A 27,334-nucleotide genomic window follows, 5' to 3' on the forward strand; every position below is an offset into this window, starting at 1 on the left:
GCACTGAATCCTAACCACTAGACCAGCAGGGCTGACTTATATGAATTTGGGGGTGGACACATTCAGTCGGTAACACCTAGCATCCTGTAAAGAGCATTGATTTTGGAGTCGGAATGGCCTGCATGCAATGTCCATCTGTGCAACCCTGGGCGAGTCATTTAACTCCTGACTCTAGGTTCCTCATCTGTAAAGTGGGGATAATAACATTATCTTCTGTTGTTAAGTAAGCTGTGTGAGACACTGAATTTTTAATGCTTTATAAGCTTTATATATATGCTTTTATAATGCTTTATAAGAACGGCATGCACATTTTAGTTTCAATCTTAGACTCCTGCTCTCCCAGAGCACATACAGTCCACACATCTTTCGAGCAAAGTGCTGGCTCTTCCCATCATATGTACAAAAGCCCCTCAAAGCTGTGCATGTCCCTGCTGTGCATGTGTTTTGTCACCAGAGCGAATGCTGGTATGTGGAGAGGGTGCAGAAGGTGGAAGTCAGGAGACACAGGACTCCGTCTCCGCCCTGCTGGTTAGTATTTTGCAATTAAGCAGACTCCACACCCACCAGGATAAAGGCAAGCTCAGTGACATTCCACTTACCCGGTCGTCAGGGTCCCCGCACGTCCGGCCGTTCAGAACCAACAGCCTTAAGGGAGGAGTCTCAAAGTGGAACCAGGGCGTCAAAAGCTAATGAGTGATGGTTTCCGGGGGCTGAGGGGAGGGGAGAATGGGGGTAACTGCTTAATGGATACGGGGTTTCCTTTTGGGGTGATGGAAATGTTCTGGAACTAGATGGAGGTGGTGGTTACAGAACATAGTCAGTGTACTGAATGCCACTGAATCATTCACTTTAAAATGGGTAACTATTGGTTCTGAGAATTTCACCTGAATAAAAAAACAGGGAAGAAGGAAGAAAACTTGGTGTGGGGAGGGGAGGAGCTGGTGAGCAGGACCTTTAGCGCATGTTCAGTATTGCAGCATATCCACACTAGGGCTGCCCAGATGAGCCGAAATGTCAGCATCATAGCAACTGGGGGCTGTCACTCCTCGTGAGCAGGCAGTGTGTATAAGTGATCCTTTAATGATCGAAAGTAAAAGGAATTAGTATGGAATAATGCAATTTTGTTAGCATGATTTTTATTATTATTTTTATAACTTCATTTGTGTTTCTGCAAAAACAGCCTGATGGCGTGCTGGAAAAGCTCTGGGTCGAGTTAGAGAGACTTGAATTCGAATCCCGCCTTTCGTTCCTGTCAGCTGCAGGACCTCAGGGAAAGCAGCTGGCCTGTCTGCGCCTCATGTTTCCTCATTACGTAAAATGGGGTGAAGATGACATTTATGCCAGAGGATTGTCATGGGGGCTGAGTGCAATAGCATAGGTACAATTTTACCCGGAGGGTGCTTAATGCAACCTGGCAGTCGTGGTTGTGAATGGTATATGAAATCGTTCAAGACATGAGTCCATGGGGAAGAGGAACCAAAGAAGTTCTTGGGGCAACTGTAGAAACCTCTTCCCGCAGTGTAGGGACTTGGGACCGCACCGACTAAGGAGCAGCTCTGTGCGGATTTCCCACGTGCTGGCACCATGCGTGGTGGGCAATAGCGATGAGGTCGAACAGGCGTAGCCAGCTCCGCGCTGCTCAGAGATCTCCAGAGAAGGATGCGTGGCTGTCACTGGGACATTAGAAAGTGACAGTTACCACTGAAAGCAAGGGAGCCAGTGAAAATACTGCAGATTCCCCGGAATCCTTTTGTGGAGGAGCAACTAGCCTTTCACACTCCACTAAGAGCCTGAATCCTCCCGAAAAGCTGGGGAGTGGGGTTTGTTTCAGAGGCGTTGCTGTGGACTGGTTACTGAAGGACGAATTGCTGTGAGAGTGGGTCGACTTTCGTTGTCCAGGAAAACTCAATTATGTGGAGATGCGATCTTATATCAGCAGCGTGTTCAGCGAGAAATCAAATGGCCCTTGTTGATAAGAGACAGAAATTCCCCCCTGCTGATCACACAAAAATAAAGCCACTCACTAAATCTGAGTCATTTCTCCAAGCAGAAACAGTCTCTCTCCCCTGACCCACAAGCATAGATGTGTGCGCGCGCACACACATACACACGCCCACGTGCATACATGCACAGGAAAGGGAGGGTGTTTCTATGAGTTATTTTATCTAATTATGAAAGTAATGCATGTTCATTATAGAAAAAAATTGAGAGAGAAAAGTATAAGAAAGCAAAACTCCTCCATAATGCCCTTTCCGGAGTCAACCACTCTTTCTTAGCATTTTGACGTATTATCTCTCAGTCTGTTTTAAATGCATTTTAAAATAGTTGCAATCACACTGTATGCACAGTGTTGACTCCTGATGCTTTATTCACTTATACGTGAGGATGTTCATCCTACAGAGGTTTAAACCATAGACTGGGAGGCCACTGACAGCCTGAAACTCGCCCAGGAGAGAAGGAGCATGCGAGACAGAGACTACTGTTTCTCCTTCAGTGTCATTTCCTCCAAGGCGGACACTGTGTCTTATTCAGCATTGTGGGCCCAGCCCTTAGTACAGTACCTGAAGCATAACAGGAACTAAATGAAGGTGCGTTGAATAATGAATGGATGGACAAATGGGAAAAGACACTGATGTCAATGAAAAAAGGGCCACCAACCTTGCCTGATAGGTCCAGCCACTAGGCAGAGCTTCTCTGCAGACTCTCACCCTTCATGCAGAGAAATCTGCCTGACTGAGCAATAGGGAGTGGTGGGGACTGTGGCGAAGGAGAAAGGATGTGCCCCATCCTTAGGCATTCATGTTCCAATCTTTACAAAATGTTGCGCTCATCCAACAACAGGTGTCTGCCTGCAGTTTGCAAGTGTGCAAGCTCTCAGAGCAGTGTTCTTAAGGTACAGTGCTCGGACCAGCCGCAGCAGCAGCAGCACTGGGAACTATCGAGAAAAGCCAAGTGTCAGCCTCACCCCAGACTGGCTGACTCAGAAACTCAGAGGTGGGACCCAGCACTCTGGGTTTAACAAGCCCTCCAGGCGACCCCAACACAGTCAACAATGGAGAGCCACTGCCTCAGCCCCGGGCATTAGAACCCCCCCAGGGAACTTGTTCACCCTCCAATACCCGAGCCCCAGCCCGAGATCCTGATTTAATGGGTCTTGGGTGGGGCTCCGACTTCAGAATGTTCTCAAAGTTCTTCTGGTGTTTTTACCGTGCAGCCAGGGCTGAGAAGCCTGATCCAGATTGCACAGCAGCCGCACATGGCCATTTTATTCCTCCTGGATTCTTGCGCCTTCCCACCCAGTGTTGCTTCATCGTTACTGTGAGCCCAGTATTATAATCAATCACACTGACTTTTTTATTGTGAAATATTTCATGCATACAAAGCAGTATAGAGATTAATATAAATCTCTGTCATCTCTGATGACTTGGCCACTGTTACGGGCTGAATTGTGCCCCCACCCAATTCATATGGTGACACCCTACCCCCCAGTATCTGAGAATGTGACTGTATTTGGAGATGGGCCTTTAAGGAGGTGATTAAGTTAAAATGAGGTCATTTGGGTGGGCCCCGATCCACTGTGAGTGGCGTCCTTCAAAGAAGAGGAAATTAGGACAAGGACGTACAGAGAGAAGACCCCGCACAGACACAGGGAGGACCATCTCCAGGGCAAGGAGAGGTTCTGCAGATGGCACCAACCCTGCCGACACCCTGACCGTGGAACCCCAGCCTCTAGAATTGGGAGAAAATACATTTCCGTTGCTTCGGCCACCTCGTCTATGGTACTCTGTTTTGGCCGCCCTAGGAAACTAATATAGTCATATTTGTTCAGATTCTTTAAAAAAAAAAGAAAAAGAAGCCCAAAACATAACAGATAAAGTCGATGGTCCCTATATACTCTCCCCTGTTCCTCTCCCCCCTCCTCCCGGGGTAACCACTGTCCTAAAGTCAGTCTTTCCTGTTGTCACAGAGAGCCGGCACGGTGGTTAGGAACACGAGCCAGAATAGAGCCAGCATAACTGGGTGGAAATGTTGGTTCTGCCATTGACTTACCAGCTGTGTGACTTTGACCAATTAATTACCCTCTCTGAGGCTGAAGGTCCTCATGTGCGAACGGGAAACAGGAATAGTATCAACTCAGCCTGTTGTTTTGAGGGTTAAACAAACTACTGTTTATAAAACACCTAGGAGAGTGTCTGCCACAAGTGGCATATAGGTGTTTGTCAAATACAGCTATACTTATACACACACACACATATATATATGCACCTATAAAATATATGTGGAATATTGTTTTACATGATTTTAAACTTTACATAAATGGCATCCTTGTACACATCCTTCTGTAATGCGGGTTTGTCCGTTCGATTTCCAGTGGCATTTTCCAGCTGTCCCCCTGTGGGTCGTCTGACTCTCGTTCACCCCATCTCACCGCTGTGGGCTCAGCGCATCTTGACGGCTCTGGTCCCTCCATCCTCACTGCGGTGTGGACGTCTCCTGTCTCACCTGCAAGCTGCCTCCTCCTCTTGGCCTCTTTTCAGCCATGCACAGAAGACCATTCCCGGCCTCCCCCAGGATGCCCCCGGCCTGCGCCTGGTCGAACCCTCCTTGCCTCCAGCTGCCCCTCGGGGCCCGGATCCTCTGGATCGTGCATGTCTTCCTGCCCGCTGGCATGCTCGGTTTTCCTTTTCCACGGGACTGTGCTTCAGAAGGTCAGCACTTCCCACATTTCAGAGGACTTCCATAGCCACGGTCTCCTGTGATGCCAGGCAGCACCCTTGTGACAGTGACGGGGCACTGCTATCCCCTTCCCCTCGCACGCGAGGAGTCGGGACCACAGAAAGGTTGAGGGACTTGCGGAAGGTCCCAGAACAGGTTACAGACACAGTTAGGACTAATGCCCAGCTCTCCAGACTCCCAACCGTGTGTTCTTTTTAAATTTCTTATTATGAAATTAAGTGCATTTCATGCTTATAGTAACACTCTGGAGTTTTATTATTATTCCCATTTCACAGATAAGAAAATTAAGTTTTCCTAAAGCAGAGTCCCAGAGCCACTTGTGTCAGCATCCCCTGGAGTACCTGTAGAGAATACAGGTTTCACATCCCCCCCCCCCCCCATTCTTCAATAAGTTAGGGTGGGTCCAGGAATCTGCGTTTGAACGACCATTGCTGGGTCGTTCTGATGCACACCCAGGTTTGAGGAACCCTGGGCTCTAGAATAGGCCTTGCCCTCCTTCTCACCCAATAGTCACCGTGGCAGCAGCTCCTGAGCCTCTGGGCAAGGTCACCCGCAGCTGCCAACTCTGAGGGGGACACATCAACTGTGAAGGCCAGGGTGGCAGAGGTCAAATGCTGGCAGAGCTGAGCAAGGAGCCCAAAGCTGGCGCATGAGAAGAGAGAGCAGCTGTGACATGCCCATAGACAGGGGCACACCTCTGATCGAAGCCGACAGGGCAGGGACCCGAGGGAGGAGACGCTGAGCCCTGGAGCTGAGCCAGAGAGAGACTCAGGATCACGTCCTTTAGGGGAGTGGCTCCCTGGAGCCCACTGGCTCCTGTCCTGCTGTTTGTGCCTTGGCCACGTGTCAACAGGCAACATTTATGGAGCGTTGACTATATGCCCAGCACCTGGCTAAGTGCATGGCGTACAGCACCTCATTTAGAGGTTGGCACTTTTGTTAGCTCCATTTTTCAAAAGAAGAATCTGAGGCCCGAGAGTCTAAATGACTTGCCCGAGGCCACACGGTGAGCAGACGGATGCCTCCATCCATCCTGTTAACCACGATTTAAGGCCACCATCTTCTAAAAGTCATTATTTTCTATGTTATTTTTGTGTATCTGGCATAGTGCCTAGAACTCAGTGAGTGCTAAATAAATAAGCTGAATGAATGAATGAATAAATAAATATGAACGAATGAACTGAAACAAATGTTGCAGGACCACTGATGTAAATTGACTCTAGCATAATTCCTCTAGCTGTATTAAAAAAAAGAAGAAGGAATTCTTAAAATAAGCTTATATGGCCATTTGCCTCTTTTTTCTTGAAGTAGATTGGGCCTGAAAGAATACACACACACACAGAGGTGATTGAGGGTCTGAGTTGGAAGCGTTCTGGCTATTTTTTTTTTTTTTTTTGAGGGAGATTAGCCCTGTGCTAACTACTGCTGCCAATCCTCCTCCTTTTTTGCTGAGGAAGACTGGCCCTGAGCTAACATCCTTGCCCATCTTCCTCTACTTTATATGTGGGATGCCTACCACAGCATGGCGTGCCAAGCGGTGCCGTGTCAGCACCCGGATCCGAAGGGGGGAACCCCGGGCCGCCGAGAAGCGGAACGTGTGAACTTAACAGCCCCATGTTCTGGCTGTTTAGACTCCGACTTGATCGCTTTCGTGGTGGAAGGTTTTGGAGACAGGCTCTGGCACTCACTCCGTGAAACCGCCAAGCCTCAGCCTGCTGCTCGTCAGTGAGATGTGGATGAGGGCAGCCCGGCTCCAGGGGCCCCAGCAGAATTCAATGAGACTCCGCGGCTCAAGGCTCAGGGCAGCACCAGGCACACGGGGCGTTGGCCAATGAGGTCAGTTTGGTCCTCAGTCTTCTTTCATTATCATGATTTGGCAGGAAAAGTGCACATGTAAGAATTAGTCTTCTGTCACACTCACGCAAAAGGAAAATCCCCCTGTGGGTTCTAAGAAAAATGATCTGTAGCGATAGTTTTGGTTATACATGCAAATGAAGCCTGGGACGTGGCAAACAGCACAGATAATCCTCGAAAGATGAATGCCACATGTACTCGTACAATTGACATTTGTCTTTGACACGGTTGATTTTTTTCCAATAGATTGTAATTGCCTTTCGTTCCCGTTTATAATTATAGGTTACTTAACCTACTATCAGAGGATTCCTTGAGCACCAGCTTGGTTTGGATGATAGAAGCGACGGTCTGTGAAAATGGCCATACAAAAACTTTACAATTTACAGAGGGATTGTACACACATTCTCTTTAACCCTCAAACCTCCGTTCCCTGAGGTGAAGCTGGGACCGTACCTGCCATCAGACAGAAAAGGAAATGGTGGCTGGAGGGGCGAGGAGGTGCCCAAAGTCATCCATTCAGTAGCAGAAGCTGGACTTGACCCTGGTCTCTGGACCCTAAGCCTCTGGTTGGCCCCATTATAAGAAGTGATTCTAGAATTCAAAATCACACTTGGACACCTAATAACCAAGCCACTAGGTAAACACACTAATAGGAGAGTAGGGGTCACCAACTGGAAGAGGTGTTAACAATAAAAACAGATTTGGGGGGACTTCTAGCCAAGGTCGGGGTATCAAGGACTGGATTTATTCTTCAGGTTTAAACAACTAAGAGAAACAGAAAAAAATACTGTTTGGGGACATTGGACAACGGGCAGCAAGGACAGCGATTCCCGAGAGAGGTTGAACAGGATCACATCCCCAGCCTCTGCCTCATTTGGGAATCCTTTCTCTCCTTCAAAGCCAGCCCCACTGCCGCCAGCTCCCGGGGGTGCGGCTTGACTGCCCTGCTAAGGGCATCTCTGTTCTGCCCTCAAGTCCTGCAGCCATGCATCTCCATGGCGTTTATCATTGTCTGTCACGTGGTGTGGCTGTCTGGGGACCCAACAGTCAGGACACTGAGCACAGGAAGGTATCTAACATCATCTCCCCGCCCAGCACCAAACACGGAGCGGTGTTCGTGAAACGTTTCTGGAAAGAAGAATGAGTGATTCTTTCTGTGACTTTTATCCTTAAAAGGGAGAAAAAATTGCTTTTTAAAAAGAAAGAATGATGGGGCTGGCCCGGTGGCGTAGTGGTTAAGTTTGTGCACTCCGCTTCGTTGGTTCTGGGTTTGCAGGTTCGGATCCCAGGCATGGACACGGCACCGCTCATCGGCCATGCTGTGGTGGTGTCCCACAGAAAATAGAGGAAGACAGGCACAGATGTTACCTCAAGGACTAGCTTCCTCACACACAAAAAATAATAATAAAAAAAGAAAAAAGAAAAAGAAAGAATGAGATAAAGTCTTATAATCATCATAGGCTCCCTTGATATTTTTGTTTTCTAGTTTAAAAGGGTGAATCTTCGGAGATGCCACCCGATTAGTGAGAGAAAGATCTAGCTTTTTCCTGCAGTGGTCGCTGCTAACCAATCGTGGCAAGAACAGGGGAAGGACAGACATTTATCATCAAAGAAACACAGTTTGTAAAAGTCACATTCTTGGCACAGTGAGGGTATTTCAGAGGGACAGAAAGAGTAAAGTGATTTTTCCAACTAACAGTTGAGAAAATGACACTTTTAATCTGAATTCCCTCTTCTTTCGGTGAAAGAGAATCATAAGCCTAAAACGATTTTTTTTTTTTTTTTTTTTTTTGGTTAGACAGAAGTTCATTTTAAACTTTGTTGAGGGAGAAAGAGAGGCCTCTAAATTACCCTGGGATTACCAAGTGACACTAGTCACTATCAGGTTATCTTGTCATTTTCTCCATGACACTTGTTCTCAGATCTCACTGACTCTCTGTTTCCTGCCACTGAATGTGTGCATCAGGGAAATGGGGATCTCGTCCATCCTATTCCCTGTGGTGTCCTGAGCACCCAGACAGGGCCCCACACCCAGCAGGTGCCCTGTGAATATTTCTTGGAAGAATTCGTAAAACAGAAGCCCTTCCTGAGCGCGGCTGGTCGCGTCTGCAGGCAGAGGTTGCGCAGCGGTGTTTCACAGGAGGACCCCACACACTTTCTCCCCAGCCTCCGGCTGCAATTGCCCAAGGAGGAGAGGCTACAAGAGGCAAAATGAACCAGTTGGCCAGGATGAGGTTGGGCATGGTATAGAGGAGCCATCCTGACTCCAGCTTATGTCTGGGAAGGAAAAACAGTTTGGGTTTTCATTTCTTTAAAGTCATCAAAGAGTTCCAGCATAAAGACATGAAGGATGCTTGTCTGTCCAGGCAGCTCTTTCCTCCTGAAATGTCCTTTCCTCTGCCTGCCACAGACCTCGACCACATCGCATCCTTCCTTCCAGGGCCCACTCCAGGACTACCTTCTTTCTTTTTTTTTGTTGAGGAAGATTCGCCCTAAGTTAACATCTATGCCATCTCCCTCTATTTTTTTTTTTTTTTTTTTTTTGTATGTGGGTTGCTGCCACAGCATGGCTGACGAGTGATGTATGTCCACACCTGGGATCCAAACCCACCAACAAAGGCCTGAAGAAAGGCCGGTGAAAGGGAGCATGCCGAATTTAACCACTATGCCAGGGGCCAGCCCCTCCTGGACTACTTTCTCCACATGCTCTGTCCTATCTGGACATTTCATCATATTTGCACCTGATCTCTTCCTCTCTCCCTCCCTTCTCCCTCCCTCCCTCCTTTCCTTCCTTCCTTCCTTCTGGGAGGGGAGACAGAGGGAAAGCTCCGTGTCACCTTCCATGTCCATGACTCCCCCTTGCTCCTCTGAGATAACCACTACCCTGACTTAGGGGTCAATCACCCCGTGTATCCTTCAACAATGTGCACAATTTTGTAGATTGTTACAACTTCGTATAAATGGTTTCCTTCCGTATGAATCCTTCTGCAACTTTCTTTTTGCCCCACACTGGTTATTCCTGTTGCTACATGTAGCCTGTGTCTGCCCATCTAGTGACTCATCGCGCTTGTTACCACCTGGTGAAAGACCCGAGTGTTTCCCTCTCTCCACCTCTCCTTCCCCTGCTCCTCCAGGAGAGTGCACCCTCCATGGGAGCGGGGGCATTTTTAGGTATTAGAACAGCACCCAGACACAAGACAACCTGAAAAATTGGTTAATTCGTTCCAAGAATTACTCAACAGTGTACCGTATTCCACTTTATACACTTAACACAACTGCTTCACTCATTCTTCTGTGGACGACATCCTCCTTACCCTAATATTCTGCTCCTTTAAACAGTGCCTTTCCAGAGACATTCTTTTCCATGTCTCCTTGTGCATATGCAGGAAAGAACCTCCAGGTACCCAGGGGTGGAGGGGCTGGGTGATAGGCAGAGAGTGTAGCTCCAACTTTATTAAATATGACTACCCACTTTCCAAAGTGGCCATGCCAAGACTTGTCACCACCAGTTTATTACATATATTTTCTACATAATATAAATATATATTATATATATAAAAATGTGCAGACGTATAATTCTGACCTCAGAATCATGCACTCAAATCCTTCCAGAATTTTTCCATGCATAAACCATGCATGCAACGGGGATCTTTCTCTTTTGACACGTGGACAACTTCCAATCTCTTCTTTTTGACAGCTGTTAATTTCTGTTGTCAGGATGCAACTTAGCTTTGTAAGTCAGGCCCCCACTGGTTGTTAGGTTTTGCCCTGAAACATCATGTATGAAGCTTGTTTGTATATTCTGCAGTTCTGTTTTTGTGGCTATATTATTCTATTGGGTGGATGTCCCATAATTAACTGGTCACATGCATTTTTTTAAATGACAGCATAGTATAAATCTTTTATTTTTCTTGGAAAAATTTCCAAGAGTTGGAATTTTTCTCAGTGTATTAATATCTTTGATGCCTCTTACGTATTGCCAAAAGGATTATTATAATTTAGACTGCCCCCTTCCTGGAAACTGCTTTATTTAATATTGTGGGCATTCACTTGCTGACTGGACTCTGGACGTTTACATAGGCACGATCGGTGTTGATCTCCTCTACGTCCTGGGCTGTGGCACACATTAGGCGCACAGCGAATGCTTGCTGAAAGACAGGATGGCTGTCGGAGGCAGATGGGGTTTGAGTCTAGGAAGATGGCCCTGCCCACCTGTGGCTGTTCTGAAAAAGCTGCTCGGTGAGAACAGGGTGGAGCTCACAGATCACAGGCGTGTAGTCACCGTGGTTTGAGGAAGCAGGCCACCTGGGAGTCACTTGACCCAGACTGCTCTCTAGCTGTGTGACTTCAGGAGGGTTGTTGAAGCTCTCTGTGATAGGCAAGAATAAGGGCCCTCCTCAAAGAGGTCCAGGTCCTTATTCCTGGGACCTGAGAATATATGAACTCACATGGCAAAAGGAAGGGACTTTGCAGATGCGATTAAGTTAAGGATTTTGAGATGGGAGATTTTCCTGGATTATCGGGGTGGACCCAGCATAATCACAATTAATTCTAAAGGGTAGTGAGGGGGTCAAAGCCAGAAAAAGGAGATGTGACCATGTAACTCGAGGTAGGGGTGATACACTTGGAAGACAGAGGAGGGGCCACAAGCCAAGGAATGTAGGCAGCTTCTAGAAACTGGAAAAGCCAAGGACATGGATTTTCCCCTGAAGCCTCCAGAAGGAGCACAGCCCTGCCAATGCCTTGATTTTACACTTCTGACCTCGAGAACAGACAGGAGAAATTTGTGCTGTTGACAACTACTAAGTTTATGGAAATTTGTTTTAGCGATAATAGGAAATGACACTTTCAAGCCCCAGTGGCCTCATCTATAATGTGGAAATAAGAATAGAACACGGTTGCTTCGAGGGTAAAACGCATTAATGTATTTTAAGTGTTTAGAAGGGTTCCTGGCAAATACTAAGCGTTTAATAAATACCTGGGCAAGTCACTTGACCTCCCTGGGCCCGGGGACAAAAGGATCAGGGAGGGCTCCTCCTCAGGGTGAACATTCTCAGGGAATCCAGCCGACTCTGAGCTCCCTGGACAGCAGGATCCCCGCCGCCCTCCTCTTTAGCAGGTGCCTGAAGGCTTTGCGGTCAGCAGGCCCTGGAAGGTGGCAGGACGGGCATCTGTCTGCAGCCTGAGGGAGCTCGGTATCCTGAAGCTCTGACCCAGCACCGGGGCAGCCGGGGGGAAGCCGACGGGGGCTCGGAGGAGCTGAGAGGGAGCCCCCTCACCCTGACTTCGCAGGAGTGACTTGTTACAGCCGAGTAGCCAGGAGAGCGACAAGACATGCCCACCTTCCAGAAGGTCAGGGAAGGGGAAGAATCACCTCGTCTAACAGAACAGTGATTTACTGTGCTCAAAGCTTGCACACACACCCACGCACGTGTGCGCAATCACACACACACTGTGTGCATCTTAGTCTGTTCAGGCTGCTATCACACACTGTCGTAGACTGAATGGCTTATAAACAACAGAAATTTATTTCTCACGGTCCTGGAGGCTGGGAAATCCAAGATCAAGGGCCCAGCAGACTTGGTGTGTGGTGACGATCTGCCTCTGAAGAAGGCCTTCTGCTCGCTGTGTCCTCACGTGGCAGAAGGGGCGAGGGAGCTTTCTGGGGTCTCTTTTATAAGGGCACTAATCCCACTCATGAGGGCTCCACCCTCATGACCTAATCACCTCTCAAAGGCCCCGCCTCCTAACACCTCACATTAGGGGTTAGGTTTCAACATATGAATTTTGGGGGCACACATTCAGTCTATAGCAAGAGCACACATTCACATGCACACAAGTGTAGTGCGTGTGCACATACACACATAGACACATGCAGGCGTGTATGTGTGCCAGGATCAGGCAAAGCTATGTAACCCATTTTGCAGACAAAGAAACTGAAACATAGAGGGAAAGGCTTGCCCAAGGCCACCAGCTGGCTGCATCCAGGCGAGGCCAGAGCCAGGCTCCACCCTCCTGGGTTCTGCAGCCCGGGGGCGGGGGCGTGGTGAGAGAGTTCCAATTCTTCTCCTGCCCCTGCTGCCCGGCAGGGCTGCCCTCCTCATCCCTTCTCCCCTCCTGATGGGTGCAAGCACAAACAGGATGTTGTTCATTGAGTTCAGTTGGATTCCGTTTGGAGAGCAGGGGCTAGATGTTTCTGAACACCCTCTACCAGGCCGGGAGGAAAGATGCCCACTTCTTGTAATTCTCACGCCCTTCTTCTCTCGAAGATTTTGGTGGGATGGGGTCAGGTGTAGTGGCCCCTTGATGGTATTTGAGGGCCCACTATGTGCTCACTGCTGCAGGGAGCATGAAGGGCAGACATAGTTGGTGCCCCTTAGGAGCTCAACGTCTGCTCAGCGGCCTGAGCCCTAGGAGGGGATGACAAGGCGCTGGTGGAGCGTGTGGAGGAGAGAGCACTCCTGGGCTGGAAGGGGCTGAGGGGAGGCAGACAGGCCTGGCGGGATCAAGCGGTGGAGGCCAGGCCAGGACCCGGCCATTGCCATCTAAGCACTCCTTTTTACTTTCATACCCACATGTGGCTTTGATTAAAAGTCAAAATATGTGAATGTTATTTGTCAAAGGATGGCCCATGACCACCCACGTCAGAACCACCTGCACAGATTAGTAAGAGGACTGAGTCCCGGGCCCCCACCGCTCCACTGTGGCCTGCTGACTCAGAATCTCCGAGACGGCGCTGCAGGGTCTGCGTTTTAAACGCTCAGGTTTGAGACCCACGGGTGAAGGAGAGGAAGAACAAAGACCTGGAGACTGGAGAGGATAATGGGCTGGTTGGCAGAGGCGAAGAGGAGTAGCTCGGCAAGCTCTGGGCTTGGCGCCTCAGGGCCCTCCTGTCCCCAGGGGCGTCAAGGGCGCGGGGAGCGGGCCCCTCGCCGATCGCCGATCGGGGTGTGTTTGTGCCGCAGGAATCCTGCCTTGCAGGGAGGGTGCTGGAGCCGAGGTGATGGAGGTGAGGCCTTGTCAGGGCATTGGCATTTCCCAGCCTGACTCATGGAAGGGAGTGACTTTACTGTTGAGGTCCCGAGGGGCATGGATGAGGAACTTCTATAAGAGTTTCATTTTTCATTTTTAAACTCACCGCTCAGCCTGTGGCAGTATGTCTGTGACCCCTGCCCCTCCACGCCCCCAGCAGACCTGTTTGTTAAAGCAATCCAGCTTCAGAACCACCAGACCGGCTCCCCCAGGGTCTGGGACCACCTGTCCCCGCCCCCAGGCCTCTCTGTGGCCTGACTTCTGAAGCAAACCAACTGTGGCACTCATCAGGGTGGTGGCTCGTAGAACAGACCCGGCCCCATGCCTCCCGGGGCACAGAATGCCCGGCTGGGCTTCCCCTCTGTGGGGTGGGGTGGCGGATGCTGTGGGGGAGACCGAGAAACCCTCACTGGGGCCCAAAGGCTGTTTCCTCTCGAAAGGAGAGCAAAATGACACTTTCTTTTAGTTTCAATTGTCGGTAAAGTTCTCATTGGCCCAAGAAGCTGAGAAACACTTCTGTCTGTCTCTGATTTAATAATAAAAAGCAAAAGCAATGGTATTTAGCCTTTTCGCACTAACAGGCAGCAGGTTCATGCGTCCTCCACTCAAAGCAGTTACGAGCAATTAAGAATGCTCCAGAGGTGGAGGGGTGAGGGAGCTGTGCCGGGCTCTTGGGCATAAGTAGCAAAGGAGGGAGGGGATTATCATTTATGGAGCCCCTAATTTACACCAGACCAGATTAGGTCTTACATTTCATTTTAAAAAAATATTTATCAAAGTAAAATGTACACGTAGTTAAAAATTATACAAGAAGGCCTACTGTAAAATGTTCCACGTTGTCGGTTCTCGGTCCACCTTGTGAGGCAGCAGTAGCATCCACGTTTCATGGACAGGACAACTCTGTGAATATACTAAAAGTCATTGAAATGCACACTTTAAATGGAGGAATTATACGGTATATGAATTATATCACACTAAAGCTGTTATACAAGTTTTTAAAAACAGATTGTAGGGGGGTGGGAGGTTGATGACGGGTTGCTAACAGGGGGCCAAGCAGGAAGCTAGATCAGAAGGGCCTTTATTTATTTTTATTATTATTTCCTTTTTCTCCCTAAAGCCCCCCGGTACATAGCTGTGTATTTCTAGCTGTGGGTACTCCTAGTTGTGGCATGTGGGATGCCGCCTCAGCATGGCCTGATGAGCGGTGCCATGTCCGCACCCAGGATTGGAACTGGTGAAACCCTGGGCCACCGCAGTGGAGCGCACGAACTTAACCCCTCGGCCGCGGGGCCGGCCCCTATTTATTTTTTTTGAAACTTCTGTTGAAGTATAACCAGTGGTCTGCTGGAGCTGGCTCTATCTAGCTTGCAAGAACGGATCGCGTGCCTCTTTTCCTGACTGCATTCAGCGACACCACATTGGTAGCTTGTAATCAGCCAGGGTAGAAATATTTACACCACAGGAATTGGCAAATGCTACAAATAAAGGCTTTTAAATATTTTTTTTTGAGAGCTGGTTACACGTTTGTCAGCATACCACTGAGAATAATGCACATACGAAAAGCGCGCATATCAGAAGCGAACAGCTCAATGAATTTTCACAAACTGAAAAAACCTGTGTGACCAGCACCCAGAGAAAGAAATAGAACCGCCATCTGCACCACCAAGTCCCTCCCCCCAGCATCCCCAGGATCCCCTTTGGGTAACCACGATTCTGACCTGTAACCACACGGATTACCTAGTTTTGTACATTCTGTAGAATCCAAGGTGACTTCTTTCGAGTCTGGCTCCTTGCGCTTGCCGTTGTTTGACGTTCATCCATACTGTTGCATGTGGTTGCACGGTGTTCACTCTCATTACCGTGTACACTGTGTGAATAATCCCCAGTTTTTATAGCCATCCGACTGTTGACAGACATCTGGATAGCTCACAGGTTTTTACTATTACACACAGCCCTGCCTTCGACGCTCGTCTATTCTTTTGGCCGGCACATGCACACACTTCCACCTGGGAGTCTGCGGGTCATGGGGCATGCATACGGTCAGCTTTAGAAGACAGGCTCTCAGCCAGCTTCACTTTGACTCTGTTCCTGTTCTCTGCCTCCTCTCCCCCACTTGCTTCACTTCCCCTCTCCTTGCAAGCTGGCTCGCCACTCTGGCACCTTCCATTTTGGTGGAGAGCAGACTAGGCCTTGGCTTTAGGTGGGACAGAGAAGCCCAGGCCACCTGCACTAGTCTGGAAGGGAAACAGGACAGCCTGGGTGTGCTGCCTGCTCCTCAGTGCTGATGCTTTCTTACAGTGGCAGAGCCATGAAACGAGCTCCGGAGAGAGCAGTCGTCGACTGTATCCGGAGGTGGAGCAGGCCAGGGGAGTCCTGGTGTCTGAGTTCTCTAAGTGGTTCCAGCTGAGCAGGAACTAAGCTTGCACATTCAGACAATGTATTCTTGTGAATCTTTGTTCTGCAGCTTAATGCACCATAAAAAGAGGTCCATTGTCAGGCCGCCTGTTTACCGGGTGGGAGTCAGCAATGTGCAGTGCAAGTGGGCAGAGCAAATTTGATCAGAGGCTCCCCGGCTTTGACCCTCGGTGGGGGTGGGTGTCCCCCATGCCATTGAAAGCATGATGCCCCCCATGCTAACATGACTCCCCCCTTCAACAGCGCACGCTCGTCTAGTTACTTTTGCCAGGAGGTTGCATGTGCTCACTCGTTCATGGAATACTTGGACTGTCACCAACTGCAGGTTGAGCACGGAGTAGATTTGTGTGTCTGATTGCTCACTTGTCCCTGGGGAAGGCGAGGTTGAAAGTTCTTATCATTTGTGAGAAGGTGAGAGGGACCCAGTCCCCCTGGTGGTGTGTGGGAATCACTCATGGATGATACTGGGGATGCTGGCTACCTGCAGATTCCTGGGTTCTTCCTGCGACTCAGAATGACTCCGAATCTCCAGGGACAGGGCCCAGGAATCTGATTTTACTCCTGAGGGCTCCAGGTGATGCTGGCCCAAATCTGAAAACCTGGCCCTAATGGATCTTCAGGCCAGCATGCCGAGGACACATTTGCCAACCGGTAAAGTGAAATTTCAAATTCTGTCTGCAGAAGTGTGAAGCCGAACAAGGCTTCTCCCCTGGCGGTTTTGCACACGGTCAAAGTTCTAGCCTTCTGAGCCTAAGATGAGGGTTTGCTGTGTGGTAAGAGTTTTGCAAAACAGCTGTGTTTATCTGAGCTTTAATTCCTGTTTTCAGGAGTTCAAGTGTTTCAGTGTTTGCACATGGGGCTGCTGTACTCACGGACAGACACACTCACTGCTTTCTCCTTGGTCACATTCTACACACACCAGGACACCCCAGGCGCCAGTCCCACCTCTGGCTCCCAACTGCTGAACAGCTGTCCGAGAAATACTCACCGTGGGGCCCTTCCGGCAAACGGGTCACTTCTGCAAATTGTAAACTTCATTGCATCTTGTGGCCCACACTTCCCTGGCAGGCTGACCTGTCCAGGGAAGACTGGGGCAAGCCAGCTTTGACCCAGTTTCTGTTCAAAAAGGGCAGCCAAGGTCACAGTAGCAGCCAAGAGGCAGCACAGGATTGTGGCTGGGAGCCACATGGGCACAGGGTTCAAGTCCAGCCTCCGCCCTTCACGAGCCACCTGACTTCTGGCAAATTACATCTTAACCTTTGAGCCTGGCTCCTGAACTGTAAAATGGGGAAATTAAGAGCTCCGTGTCATAGTGCTGCTGAGATGAACGTGGTCCTGCTGATAAAGCACGTGGCCCCATGCCCTGACCACATGCGGCCCTTGAGGCAGGTGAGCTGTTGTTAGGGTCAGGGCCCTTGATTGCTCCAGGGGACCCTGCCTGTGTCTTCAGGGGACAGACACCACACTGTGCCAGTGAGCTCTTTGCCTTCACCCTCCGTGCAGGCCTTTAGTCTGAGCGCAGATCCCCTTCCTCTGCGAAGCTCCCCGCCGGGTGGGCCCCATAGTGATCACTGATTATTTGTCCCCCTCCCCAGCCTGTGAACTTCTCAGGGACAGAGTGTAGGGCTCGTCTGCGCAAACACAGGCCCGGCATGGTCTTGACACAAAGAGGATGTCTGTGGAATGCAGACGCGGCAGATGTCTAAGGTGACGTGGCTCAGCTGACCTCGCCTTCAGCCCAGGCTGCGGGCTGTAGAGACGGGTCTGTTCAGCCGGCCACTGTGGAGGCCACGCATCCTCAGCGGAGGCCCGCCTGCTAGAGATGTGACCCCCCAGCTCCGAACCACCTCCACACTGCAGATGCCGGGAAATAAGGTTTCCATTCGGGACGGCTGAGAACACACGGGGCGTGGGGGCGGGGGGGCTCGGCAAAGTAGAATAGGTGGAGTTATCCTAATCATCATCATCATCATCATCATCATCGTCGTCGTCGTCAAGCCCACCCACTCCTGCCACACCCCCACATCCTGGGAGTGGGAAGAATTAAAACAGGGAGGAGGCCACAAGGTCAGGGAAGAGGAGAAAGCAGGGCTGAGGAGGGACGAGAGGAAGCCTGTGCCAAGGCCACAAAGATTTGGGCGTGTGCTGCTGCCGATACTTACTGTGACCTTGAGCAGGTCACTTCAGCTCTGCAGTCAGGTTTCCTCATCTGAAGATGCACCTGAGGAGGATGTACTCCTCACAGAGGACCAAACACAGGTACAGGGTGTGGACCTATGGACCACTTGGCAGGCCATGCTGTGGTAGGCGTCCCACATATAAACTAGAGGAAGATGGGCACGGATGTTAGCCCAGGGCCAGTCTTCCTCAGCAAAAAGAGAAAGATTGGCAGCAGATGTTAGCTCAGCGCTAACCTTCCTCAAAAACAAAACCAAACCTATATATACAACCGAGTCAAACGTTATAACATTTTGCAATTAGATGGAAAGCTGGCTGCCCCTCTGCCCGAAATATCCAGATAATTATGCTAGCCTCTCCCAGATATATCTTGACAAAGTCGCTGGCTTCCACTCCCAAGCCGATTTCCTTTGGCAGCACAGGGTTTATCCTGTTTAGGTGTGTGAACAGACATTAAACTCTAGCCACTTTCAGGAAAGGAAACACAAGGAAAGCCGAGACCAACACTTGAGCATCTTCAATGCTGGCACCTCAGCTAGCTTTCCGTCACCGTGTTCCTCTGGCTAGAACTTCGAGACAGACACCGTGTTCCGTGTGGTAGAAATCTGATGGCCTCGGAGCCAGAACCACCGTCTAGACGCCTGACCTGGGGGTTTACCGGCCATGGCATCTCCTGCAGGGTAAGGACTCTTTCTGAACCTCAGTTTCAAGCTCTGTGAAGCCGAGAGGTGTGTGCTGGACAGTACTGGACCTGGTCTGCTCCATGCATGGCGGCACCAGCAGGAACAGCCACGTGCAAGGAGCGCACGCGCAACACCCGGTCTGCGCTGGGCACCGCCCAGGAGCGTTCGATGCATCCACAGGCGATCCTCACGACACGGAGGCACCCCCCCTCCCTCTTCCTCCTGCCCTGTCCACTTCAAGAGGAGCAGGAGCGGCTGCTGTGGAAGTGGGCGTGGGAATGGAGGGGGGCCCAAAACGCTGAGGTCCACGTTTTGTCAGCGGAGGGAAGCGACGCACGCACATTTTTACGCATCCAAAGCGGGATTTTCCATAGGAGGCGGAGCGACTTGTGTTAACCACACCCCCCAAACACAGCCAAGCGAAATCTTGATTTCCTCCAATCCAAACAGGAGCGGACAACTCACAAAACGGCCTGATGTCAGACGTTTGGGATCAACTGAGAATATGTTTATTTAAAAGCAATTTTAAATATTAAAAAAAGTAGAAATTAACACGTACAGTACTGAAAATCTGTCACATTACATACATGTGAAATGACAAGTGTGCTGATGACTGACTGTAACGTACGGATGGGGTTTGGAATTCCACTAGCGCTACTATGGGGTTCCCATACAACATGTTGAAGTTCTAGGCAATAAAAAAATAAATAGCGATTGCTGTTCAACAGTAAAATAAGACACACACTATTTGCAGAACATAACTTTCCCCTCTGGGGGAAAAAAGAACGAATTAGCTATTTTTTCCGTAAGGTTCCATACCTTCAAAATACTATATCATGTACAAAATTGCAGATAGTGGCTCACTGAGTTTAAGAACAATATCAGATTTAAATTCAACCGAGATCACCAAAGGCATTTCTATCTAGTTTTCCTATGTCCCACAGTAAGCTGGGTTAGAGAGAACTCAAATTCCTGATGGGAAACACAAAAAAAATCAGAAAAAAAAAAAAAAGTACTAAAAAATGGCTTTGTCTAAGTTGCTGCAAAAGGGGAAGAAGAGTAGACATGGACTCCGTGTAATTTTAAATATCTAGTTTCTCTGTTTTTTTTAAAAACCAGTTTGAGATCAGCTGAAAATAGTGTAGGCCACAAAAAATGAATAGTTCTTTAACACAAACGTGTAGATGAATGAACGGGGACATCAGTAACCTTGGTGGATTTCCCGTCCCTGACACCCGTGCAGCTCTGAAGATGAGGCTGCGAACACTGGCAGCCACACCCCAGCTCACCAGCTGGCTCCTGACGTTCTCGTTTTGCGTGGGATTCACATGTGCCATGACACTGAGGAAGCAACTGCTTAAGATCATTTTCCAATAACGGCTGATAAGACAGGCTGCAGGTTTGTCATGCAAGGTTTATGGATTAGGTGGCTATTCAAAGTTTTCCCAGTAATCACGTAAGCACAACTAAATTAATATTGCCCGAGCACTGGGCCTCTATTAGACAGGGCTTTTCCCACGGGTTTGGCTGGGAGCTGTGCTTCTGTGAAATGAACAAGCCTCACCCACTGCCAAGACGATCTGCTTAAAAATATTAAGTTTTCTGTGGTGTTGCCAACACAGCACTTTACACAAACGGGTGCCAGAACGACACAGGAGCCTTGGAATCAGAGAGCAGACCCACTGACTGCGGAGTGAAAGTGCTGTATTCTTGTCAAAAGGCAGACGGACGTATGAGACCGAAACACTCGTGACGTTCTAACGGTCTGATAAACGGCTGGGACGGAAAGCAAGCCGGGAGGGGAGACGCACTGCAGGGAGAGCTTTCACAGTGCGATGCGCAGCAGCGATCAGAGCCCTGGAGGGAAGGTATCTACCGAACGGAGCTGCAAGGAGCACGGGAAAAGAAAAGGTTGGTTTCAGCACCTGGATTCTACAGTGGGGACGTTGTGTGAAGGGCTGACTTTTAAATTTGTCATCTGCTTGAAGAATCTTTTAAAAGTTTAAATTTATCAAGAACAAAACTAAGAAAATAATTTAAAATGGACGCATTAGATGCTTTAACACATTTGGAAGATGTTAATTCATAAGATGATCTGTAAATTCACACTCTCGAGAAGGCCAAATGACTGACTAGAAACAAATACTGTTGCAACCTTATAATTTCTGCTTTAATGGCAATCAAGTTTAAAAAATGTACAGTTCAACTTATCCATACTATTCCTTTATAAAAGGCAGATTTCAGGTAAGCTTCTAAATGCATGCATAATGTAGAGGCTAGTATTTTCTGGCAGTCCTTGGTTCCTGGAAGTTGAACTTCATCAGACGTGTTTTAAGCTTTTGTCAAAATAGTCATGAAGGATATGTTGTTTTTGCATAATGAGGTAATATCTCGGGGGTGGGTGCTCATCATCATAAGACAGTGTAATCCACTTGTCCTAACTTGCGTGAGGCTGCGGGCACTTTAAATGCCACCAAAGGTTTTGGGTCAGTGAAGGTTTTGCTGGAGGAGTAACACTTACGTTTAACTGAGCACTTTCTGTAATAAATACCCAAGTAGGTTTTGTAGCTGTAAACCGTGTACACAGGTAACTACAGGCTGGTCTGTCACGGACGAAAAGTTTCACCTGGAAAACAGAACCCACCTCTTCGCTAATGTTGCATTTTCAGTAACACAATCGAGAATACTGTACTGTTAGACACAGAGTCAGCTCTATGCCCTTCACCGGTTGCTGGAGACCACTTCTATTTGCAAAGCCAGCAGTTCCTATATTCCTGTTTCTGTGTGTTTGCTTGGAAAACAGCATAGAGAGAGATGTAAGTGCTAAACGCCAAGGATGGCTTTGGCAAACCAGTAAGGCGCGCCGGGTCCCCAGGCTACCCTAATACTGGCGAAGGCAGAAGACCACAGGATATTTACAACACACGCCATGTTCCCCTCCTGAGGCGGCCTTTCCGGGGGTTGCTCGCTCTGTAACGGCAGCTATATACACGTTGTGCACAGGATCACGTGGAGGCAGCAGTCTTGCATGAAGGATGTGGACAGTCGTAAGGTTCTGCTTTTTGCTAGTCGGACAGGATGTGAACAAAGGACACTGGGAAGACCCCCTTCCTTTCAGGCTGCCCTTCGATATGCCCAATCTGCGGGGAGAAGAGAGAGTCGTCAGGCCGGGGCAGCCGCAGCTCCCTGGGACCAGTCCCGCGGGGAAGAGCGTGCCTGGAGTTTGCCCACAGACCTGGGGGAATGCAGGCTTCCCCTCCTTTCCCCTTTGGTGAGCTACGGAGAGCCGCTGACAATGAACTACAGAACAAAACAGCCGCGACAGAACGTACAACAGACAGTATGCTGACATGGATCTCATGCGGTGGCCACTCCTGCGACCAACTTTTACACACGGAGGGACAGAGGCCCAGCGAGGTGGGGTGACCTGCCCACAGTCCCCCCAGGCTGCAGACCCCAGAGTCCATGCCCTTCACCAGGAGTCTGCTGCCTCTCCTCCTGGGTGACCTCAGACAAATCCTGCTAAGCCTCATCTATAAATGGGGCTAAAACATCCCTTCTCCTCAGGCTTGTTGTGCGATTCCATCAATCATCCATGTGGAAGGGGTTGCTGTGTGCTAAGAACGTGCTTTCTGGTTGCTGGAGGGAGAGGATATTGTGAAAGTCTGAGACTGATGGTGGCCTATGGCAATTTTACTGTGTGCTGCCTGAGCCTGTAAGCCATGGTTACCTGCAAAAGGTTCCTACTTATCTCAGTTCCATGAGTATTAACTGTATGAAAGAGAAGCCTATCCTAAGCCTTCCGTAGCAAGAATGAGAAGAAGTGCACATTGCTTTCAAACGACAAATACAGAGAGCAGGAGGCTCGAAGAGCCAGGCCAGCTTTCATGTGCCTCCATGAAGAACCTGCCAGGTGGAGGGGGCCGGAGCAAGAGCCCTGCGGCCAGCCCAGGGCTCATTCCTTTATTTACAGGGCTGCGCCCTGGGGCGGTCACAGGGGCCACAGTGCATAGTTTTATCCTGAGAGCAAAATTAATGGTAAGCCCTGACCTACCTACCTCATGGGGTCTTGGGTGGCATGATGCACATGAGAGGGCTTTACAAATTATAAGTCACTGGTGGGATGGGCAGCATTGTTTTTGTCTGGTTTGGCAGATGTGCTGATGGCACACAGAATTTCTGCTGAGAATGATGCTAGAGACACCAATGAAAACCTTCCATTTCTTCTCTCAGGAGCCTCTGCTGTAGTCCCAGTTTCTTAGCAAAGAATGTGATCACTGTCTGCTCATAGTAATGTTAACATATCACAAAGTGAGTTCTCAGACATCCTTGTCAGGTAAGGTCACTCATGTCCCATTTTCCAGAGGAGGAAACTGAGGCCTACAGAAGGGACATGCTTATCCAAGGTCACAGAGCGAATAAGTGATTCAGAGACCATCTCCTTGTCATCATTCTAGGTTGGCTCTCCAAAAGGCTCCATGCCAGGAGCAGGTCCACCTCTAACAGAGCAGCTGGACGTGCCAGCTGGGCCACCCCCGCTCGTTCCTGCCTGAGAGAGAGAAAGACAGGCCTCACCACTTCAGACTCCTGACACTCTGGGCCAGGTCACTCTTTGTTCTCCCGAGCACTGTAGGGAGTACAGTGTTTAGCGTACCCCTGGCTTCTGCCCACTGGATGCCTGGGGCACCCACCCTTCCCAGGTCCTGACAATCAAAATGTCTCTGATATTGCCAAATATCCCTGGAGGGCAAAACTGCCCTGTTGAGAACAGCTGATTCAGTTTAAGCAAAACCCCTACAGCTGTGATCAAGGATCCGCAGTCACTGCCCAGGCCCAAAGGAAGAAAAGTCAAAGGTGTGCACGCATGTGCCTGTGTACACGTGTGTGTGTGTGTGTGTGTCTGCACACACACGTGTTTCCGGGCATTAGCAGGCTCTGCTGGGTCCACCGTGAACCACAGGTCCCTTTCTCAGCAGACAGAACTGGGTCCTTCTGGGCAGGAGGGGCTCAGGCTGCCAAGGAAGCAGAACTTCCACACCGGTGTTGGGACACAGTCAACTAGGAAACTCCTAAGAGGCCGCCACCCGCTGGAGGCTTACTCCTCAGGCAGCCTCCCCAGCGATGGACGTGTCGGGCCACAGAGAGCCTGGGCATTTCCACGGGCCCCAGATCTCCAAACGACCACTGTGTGAGCACAGTGATGCCGTCCCTTCCTGACACCTGGGAGGCAGGTTTTCACGTAAAAGGAGTTTTCGTAGATATTCTTGTATAATCTCCTGAAACCACATGAGAAAGGTATCATGCCCCACTGCACACAGAGAAGTGCAGGCTGGACTGAGGGTTGAGCATGAGGACGGCGGAGTGGTCAACAGCCGGGCCTGAGCAGAACTAGGGCCCTGCCTCGTGGCCAGGACAGCGTGCAAGGAATGCAAAGCACACAGGCGCCTGACTCCCAGATGCTTCGGAACCTGGACCGCCTGCCTCCCAGCTGTGTGCTACAGGCAACATGTTTAACCTCCCTGAGCACTGGTTTTGCAGCTGAAAAATCAGAAAACAGTGACAGCTCGCAGGCTGCTGTGTGATAACAAGGGTATAGCACATGTGATCTCAGTTCTCCTGACCCGTCTCAAAGCTCCACGGCTGTTTCACCAGCACATAATAGTAACAGAAAAGACATCCAGTGAAAACGGCTGCGGGGTAAGTGACTGGGCGGTGGGGCCCTGGGGCGCCCCCTTACTCACGGCAGGGAGCCCGCCCGACATGCTGAGCCAACGGGTGACAGGGACAGTCCTCGCACGTACCCACCACTCCTGGTCCTCCTCCCCTGTGACGACGATCACCTCTCCCTCGTTGAAGGTGAGCTCATCGTCATTGTCGGCCTGGCAGTCGTAAATGGTCTTCACTCGCCTCACCTTATTCTTCCCCTTTAGGAAAGAGACTGGGTGTTAGCTGACAGGACAGACAGAAGGGAAGAAGGACACACTGACCTCGGGCAAGTGACTGAACCCTGTGCAGCCTCCATTTCTTGACTCTGAAAGGGGGGAAGCACGTCTGCCAGGTGCCCTGTGTGCCGTGTGCTGTTAAGACACCACAGCCCCTCGCTCCTCCCCAAGCATCAGGGCACAGCCGGAAATGGCAGGCGGCCGTCACCCAGTATTTTCATTGGAAAGCAGACAACATGGGAAGGGATCAAAATCCCGCTTCGCCAAAACCACGCAGCTCTCTGCGCTCCCCACCCCTGATGGCACTCGCAGAGATGACAGCAGAGTCTAAAAATGGTTTGGGAAACATGATGTAAAGCAGAATGTGCAGCTTCTGCACACCGAATGCGCAGCGTAAACAGATTTCAGTCCCCTCGTGCAAAGCCCCGCGTCAGCACACGCTGGTTAAACAGGGCAGGAGCAGCAGGGGTGGGGACCATTCCAGGCAGTTCCCCAAAAAGTTGTAACTTTTGACTCATTTTGCCTTAGGCTTTTATTTGCTGGACTTCCAGTTCTTTGCAAACGGGAAGACGGAAATAGAGAAATCATCTTCTAAAGGATGTTTCTGGCGCCCAGCTCATTACATAATTAGCAATAAAAAAGCAAGCTACATCTCTGAAGGTTTTGGGTCGGTGACTTCCTCTCTGTCCCCTGGTTCTCCCTCAGTCACCCTGAGGACCCGGTGCCTTTCTGCAGCTCCCTTCCCAGGGCTGTGCTGGGGGGTCTGGGAAGCTGGTAGAACCGTGCCAGAGCTGATCTCATCTTCCCAACTCTGACTCTCTGAGCAACCGAGAAGGCCCTATGCAATCGTGTATAACAGGGGGGATTAAATGAGATCGTGGAACAACTGTCAAGCACGCAGCACGAACTGGAATTTTGCACACATCAAGGCCATCAGCAGTCCCTGGGGTAATGGGAGACTGCCGTCGCGAAGAGCAACAGCATCTACCGCACTGACCATGTGGTCTCCGACCTGCGGCAGGATGGGTTTTCTTTTACTTTTCCTTTAGTACTGAAGTGACACGCTATTATTGCCACATCGTTTTTATAATAAAATGTGAGTGGGGGCAGAGCTGTCACTTCAGTGGGAGGCCTTTCAGTCCCCCCATTAACTGCTCCTCAACCGAGGGTGCTAGTGCCCCGTGGGCAGGACAAACAGCACACGTGGATCCCCCTGGAGCATCATTTTTCCAAAAAATGATTTTTTGGCAAGAAAGCATTTTTATACTAAAATAAAATTTGTATATTATGGAGTAGCAAGCATTTCATGGAAACGATGGAATGTGAGACTTCAAGCAAATTATGTGTTTGTGCAAGTCTCTCTGAGCTTTGCTCCGATCCCTCCAGGAAGATGCAGTGAGCAGCACTGAGGCTGAAGATCCTCGCAACCCTGAGAGGGCGACTGCTCTCTCACCAGGCGAGAAAGGAGCAGTGTCATCCTCAAGGTCCCCAGATCAGAGGGCCCGCTGCTGAGCGCTAGCTCATCTGTCACTGTGCTTGTCGCCCATGTGCTCAGTGACTGTATCAGCTCCTTTTTGTATAGGAGGAAACTGAGGCTTGGAGAAGGTAGGGAACGGGCCAAGTCCCACACCTATGGGAGGCCCTGACGGCGGAGCCTGCAGCCCGGCTGCCGGAGCCCAGGGCCTGCGTTTGTAACCACAGGCCCCGCTCCTCCGCAGTGCTGACCGGAGCCATCTGGGTGAGCGCGCTCCACTCCGTCTGCACAAGCCAGAGCACACACCCTCCCGCCGGGTGTCAGAGGGCAGCAGGGGGCCTGCGAGGGCCTGCCCCCGTGCCCACCCACCGTGTTGATCTTCCTGGGTAGCGGGACGGGCGTCTCCGGCAGAGTGGGCGTGAGGTCGTTGGAGTCTTCAGAGGCTTGCTTTTGGAGGGCGTCTCGGGACTGCACGTTTGGGGAGAGATCCACTGGGTGTGGCTTCTGGGGCACCTCTGAGGGCTGCAGGGCCTTGGGGGAGACCTCTCCGGCCTGGGACTTGGCCAGCAGGTCTCCCAGCTGCGGTTTCGGAGGCAGGTCCTTCATCTGAGGCTTGGGAGGTAAGTCTGAGAGCTGGGGTTTGGGTGGCAGGTCGCCCAGCTGTGGCTTGGGGGGCAGTTCTCCTGGCTTAGGCGGCAAATCTCCGACTGGGGGCTTGGGAGCCAGTTCTGTGGGCTTTGGGGGCAGGTCTCCAGGCGGCGGCTTCTGTGGTAACTCTGCCAACTGTGACGATTTCTGAAAGATTTCGGGCGGGACACTGGCTTTGTCAAGAGAGAGATGATGGCTGGTTTCTGTTTTTCTTAGTGCCACTGTGCGGAGCAAACACAAAGAGGGAGGTCACTGGAAGGGAACATGGGGCGGGCCGTGCTGCTCTCCTCCTCTGTGTCCCCTTGAAGAGAACCGACCGGAGGGAGCGTCCGGGACGCAAGAGCTCAGGGGCCAGGCCCAGGCGCAGGCGG

The 27,334-nt window shown here is 50.2% G+C and overlaps 1 protein-coding gene across 4 annotated transcripts in view; it reads right to left on the reverse strand.

The window, feature by feature from the left end:
• Window positions 1-19,385: 19,385 nt before the first annotated feature.
• ASAP1 (ArfGAP with SH3 domain, ankyrin repeat and PH domain 1) overlaps window positions 19,386-27,334 on the reverse strand; it is a 349,163-nt gene continuing 341,214 nt past the window's right edge. For all 4 annotated transcript variants that reach the window (XM_070221826.1, XM_023648976.2, XM_070221824.1 and 1 more), the window contains 3 exons: window positions 26,685-27,184; window positions 24,701-24,823; window positions 19,386-22,039 (listed from right to left, as the gene is read on the reverse strand). In XM_070221826.1, the coding sequence (XP_070077927.1) occupies window positions 21,965-22,039; window positions 24,701-24,823; window positions 26,685-27,184 (698 nt within the window). In that variant the 3' untranslated portion in view covers window positions 19,386-21,964. The remainder of the gene's footprint in view (window positions 22,040-24,700; window positions 24,824-26,684; window positions 27,185-27,334) is intronic.

The sequence above is a fragment of the Equus caballus genome, chromosome 9, assembly GCF_041296265.1.
Source record: "Equus caballus isolate H_3958 breed thoroughbred chromosome 9, TB-T2T, whole genome shotgun sequence".
NCBI lineage: Eukaryota > Metazoa > Chordata > Mammalia > Perissodactyla > Equidae > Equus > Equus caballus.